Consider the following 3829-nt stretch of genomic DNA (forward strand, 5'->3'; position numbering starts at 1 on the left):
ACTCTGGATGCGTTTCAAATTGTACCCTATTCCCTTTATAGTGCACTACTTTTGACAAGGTCCAATAGGGCTCTTGTCAAAGGAAGTGTACAATAAAGGGAATCGGGTGCCATTTGGAACACACAGCTGTGATAGGCAAAATAAGTTTATGCCCAAATGTAATAACAATACACTATTCCTCCTCTGTACTGCCACTATTACTAATGTTCAGAATCGAATGGCTCAAATGGCATGATTATATATCTTTGGCTTGTCAAAGTAAACAGTCATCTCCCTGGCTGTCTTCATGGTGACATGAAATGATGGGAGGCATCATGTACAATCATATCTTTCGTTCAACATAAGTGAAGTAATATCTGCTAAGCAAAATATGTGACCAGGGTTTCACTAGGATATATTTTGAGGCTGAAGGAAATACTGTACACACTACTGGCGAATAATAGTTTGAAATAGCCAGGCATTGGTAGTGTATGCTACCAATGCCTGGTCTTATCATTTCCTTGTCATATCATTTTCTAGTCATATCATTTCCTGGTCATATCATTTCCAGGTCATATCATTTGCAATTCAGAACATACTGGATGTACAAAACAGAATGCAATCCAATGGACACAACATACATGGAGATTGACATAAGATTTTGCGATTTAAATGGTATGAGTCTTGTCAAAGCACTAAGTGTTGGGGTAGAGCTGACAGTACTCCTGTAGTGCAGATGAACCTGCCAGGTCTACGGCCCCAATGGCACCCTATTCCCTACATAGAGCCCTGGTCAAAAGTAGTGCACTATATAAGGAATAGGGTACCATTAGGGAATCAGATATGGACTCAGCTGTTAATAAGACACAGGGACATCCAGTGGCAGTTTATAATAGCAATAGGGCACCTCGCGGGTTTGTGGTATATGGCCAGTATACCACGGCTAAGGGCTGCTCTTATGCACGACGCAATGCAGAGTGCTGGGACACAGCCCTTAGCCGTGGTATACCGGCCATATACAACAAACCCGCGAGGTGCCTTATTGCTATTATAAACTGGTTACCGATGTAATTAGAACAGTAAAAATAAAGGTTTTGTCATACCCATGGTATACAGTCTGATATACAGCCAGCAGCATACCACCCTGCATCCCACTGCTGGCATGCTTCTGAAGCTAAGCAGGGTTGGTCCTGGTCAGTCCCTGGATGGGAGACCAGATGCTGCTGGAAGTGGTGTTGGAGGACCAGTAGGAGGCACTCTTTCCTCAGGTCTAAAAAAATATCCCAATTCCCCAGGGTTGTGATTGGGGACATTGCCCTGTGTAGGGTGCTGTCTTTCGGATGGGACGTTCAATGGGTGTCCTGACTCGCTGAGGTCGTTAAAGATCCCATGGCACTTATTGTAAGAGTAGGGGTGTTAACCCTGGTGTCCTAGCTAAATTCCCAAGCTGTCCATCACAGTCACCTAATCATCCCCAGCTTACAATTGGCTCATTCATCCCCCTCCTCTCCCCTGTAACTATTCCCCAGGTCATTGCTGTGAATGTGTTCTCAGTCAACTTACCTGGTAAAAAAAAATATATATATACAATAGCACTCAGGGTGTGAACCCCCAAGTTTATAATCACACTTGCTGCATGTACAAGTTCATCTAGAAGAACTGCTTTATTTACAAAAATGACAATATCATACAGTACACACACCAATTCATAGAACTGCTTTACTTGAGGCAGGCATTAGCATGACTACGTTTAGTTTACTCACAATCGTTGTCCACAACTTACACTTATTTACCCAGGTCTCGACAATCTGAAGAAACACATATTGCTTGGTATCATTATCACTATGGTAACTAGAATTATCATCAGCATCATTGTTATCAGTATTCACTTGACCTAACTGAGCAGTTTTCCTTCTGATCTACATTACATGGTATGGTTCAGTACACGGGACCAAAGTGAAAAAAGACATCAAACTTAAATATGTCCTATGATTCAGATGTGATGACCAATATAATAATTTACACACACATACATAGAGATCTAAAAACCAGATTTCTGTGATTAATATATTCCAATCATTTAACAGATAAAACTTTTTTTCAATCAGTCAAATTCTTGATGCACTAAATTGTCTGTTTGGAAACAAGCTCCATAGACAAAACAATAAAGGCGCCATATTGCACAGCTAAGATCAGGTCACCTTTTCTCGCACGGCATCCACAAAGACGGAGAGGTGGAGAAGAGGTGGAGAAGAGGTGGAGAAGAGGTGGAGAGGTGGAGAAGAGGTGGAGAAGAGGTGGAGAAGAGGTGGAGAGGTGGAGAGGTGGAGAAGAGGTGGAGAAGAGGTGGAGAGGTGGAGAAGAGGTGGAGAGGTGGAGAAGAGGTGGAGAGGTAGAGAAGAGGTGGAGAGGTGGAGAGGATTAGTTGTGGAGTGGGAGACAGGAGGGAGGAAGAGAGATCCCTGGTGAGAGCTGCTGCTGAGGCTCGGTGGTGGGTACTCCTCTCACTGTGGAAGAGCTTTGACTATGGCATTCACCTCCTCTGCGACAGCTGTCAATGCAAACTCAAACTGCTCCTGGGGGTGGAGAGAGAGACAAATAGAGAGAGGGAGAGAGGGGAGCAAGAGAGTCAATGTAAAGTTCAAACCAATGTTCTTTCCAGATTATTTTGAAATAGACTCACATTACAGAAATCTAAACACCTGGGGAGCTACAGTACAGCGATTCATGTGAAAGATGGTCTATTAAAGTCCGGAATTCTCTGTGATTCAATAAGCAACCACTAGGGGGAGTGAGACTTGCGTTTACTAACTAAACAAACAACTAAGATTTACTATGTCTGTAGCACCTAATCCACTGATGTAGAACCCTAAACTACTGAAATTAATAGAACTGCATCAGAAATATATTGCAGAAAACAAAGACTTCTACTAATTAAACATGATGTTTTCATCACCATAATAGCGTAAATATGATAGTCACTCATTGTGGATAAATAGTTTAATAAAGGATGATCGATATGACTGCTGAGGCTACCAATCTAATAATTCTCAGTGAATCCACACTATAATTACTGTTTCCAAACTGGCTGTTGATGCACTGTGAATTGTCTGACCAGAATAAATATTGTTCATTCTTTGTTTTTAGTGTTGGGGAACAACTTGGGTCCCATTTGAGCTGACACTCTGGAGAGAGAGGACACAGAGAGGACACTCTGGAGAGAGAGGACACAGAGAGGACACTCTGGAGAGAGAGGACACAGAGAGGACACTCTGGAGAGAGAGGACACAGAGAGGACACTCTGGAGAGAGAGGACACAGAGAGGACACTCTTTGTTGAGCACACAGAGTGTACCTGTGTTACACATCCCACTGTAGACAAGACACACAACTAACTGAGCTTGCCAGTCTCTCTCTCTCTCTTACTGTAGAAGTATATAGGAAGTACCATACACCTACTACAAACCTAGCACTACACTAAAGCAAAGGCAATCATTCTGAAACGAATTATCAGAGCTGCACTGCAGACACTTCTTAAAGCTATTAAAGTTAGGTTTTCAGATAAAAAATGGATCAAAACGTTTCTACATTTCTTTGTTTTGTGTGTTCTACTAGACTGTAATCCGGGGTGATGTATTCAACTCACCATTTTAAATGAGGTTTGGTGGTGATGTACAAAGGCTCTGAGGTACATCATCCTCTTTGAGGAAATTTATTGCGGGGATTGGATGTCAAGATAACTTCTGCTCTCACTGTGTTACATTGTAAATGATTGCATCAGCCCTGCACCAAATCCAGTTGTGAAGAACATCCATTTGTGCACCAACTTACTACGCAATGACACCTGCCTC

General features: G+C 42.4%; 1 protein-coding gene across 4 annotated transcripts in view; it reads right to left on the bottom strand.

The window, feature by feature from the left end:
- Window positions 1-1624: 1624 nt before the first annotated feature.
- Window positions 1625-3829, bottom strand: part of LOC139550838 (receptor-type tyrosine-protein phosphatase N2-like) — a 144659-nt gene continuing 142454 nt past the window's right edge. For all 4 annotated transcript variants that reach the window (XM_071362035.1, XM_071362034.1, XM_071362036.1 and 1 more), the window contains one exon: window positions 1625-2555. In XM_071362035.1, coding sequence (XP_071218136.1) covers window positions 2484-2555 — 72 coding nt within the window. In that variant the 3' untranslated portion in view covers window positions 1625-2483. The remainder of the gene's footprint in view (window positions 2556-3829) is intronic.

Source organism: Salvelinus alpinus, chromosome 23 (assembly GCF_045679555.1).
Source record: "Salvelinus alpinus chromosome 23, SLU_Salpinus.1, whole genome shotgun sequence".
In the NCBI taxonomy this organism is placed as follows: Eukaryota; Metazoa; Chordata; class Actinopteri; order Salmoniformes; family Salmonidae; genus Salvelinus; species Salvelinus alpinus.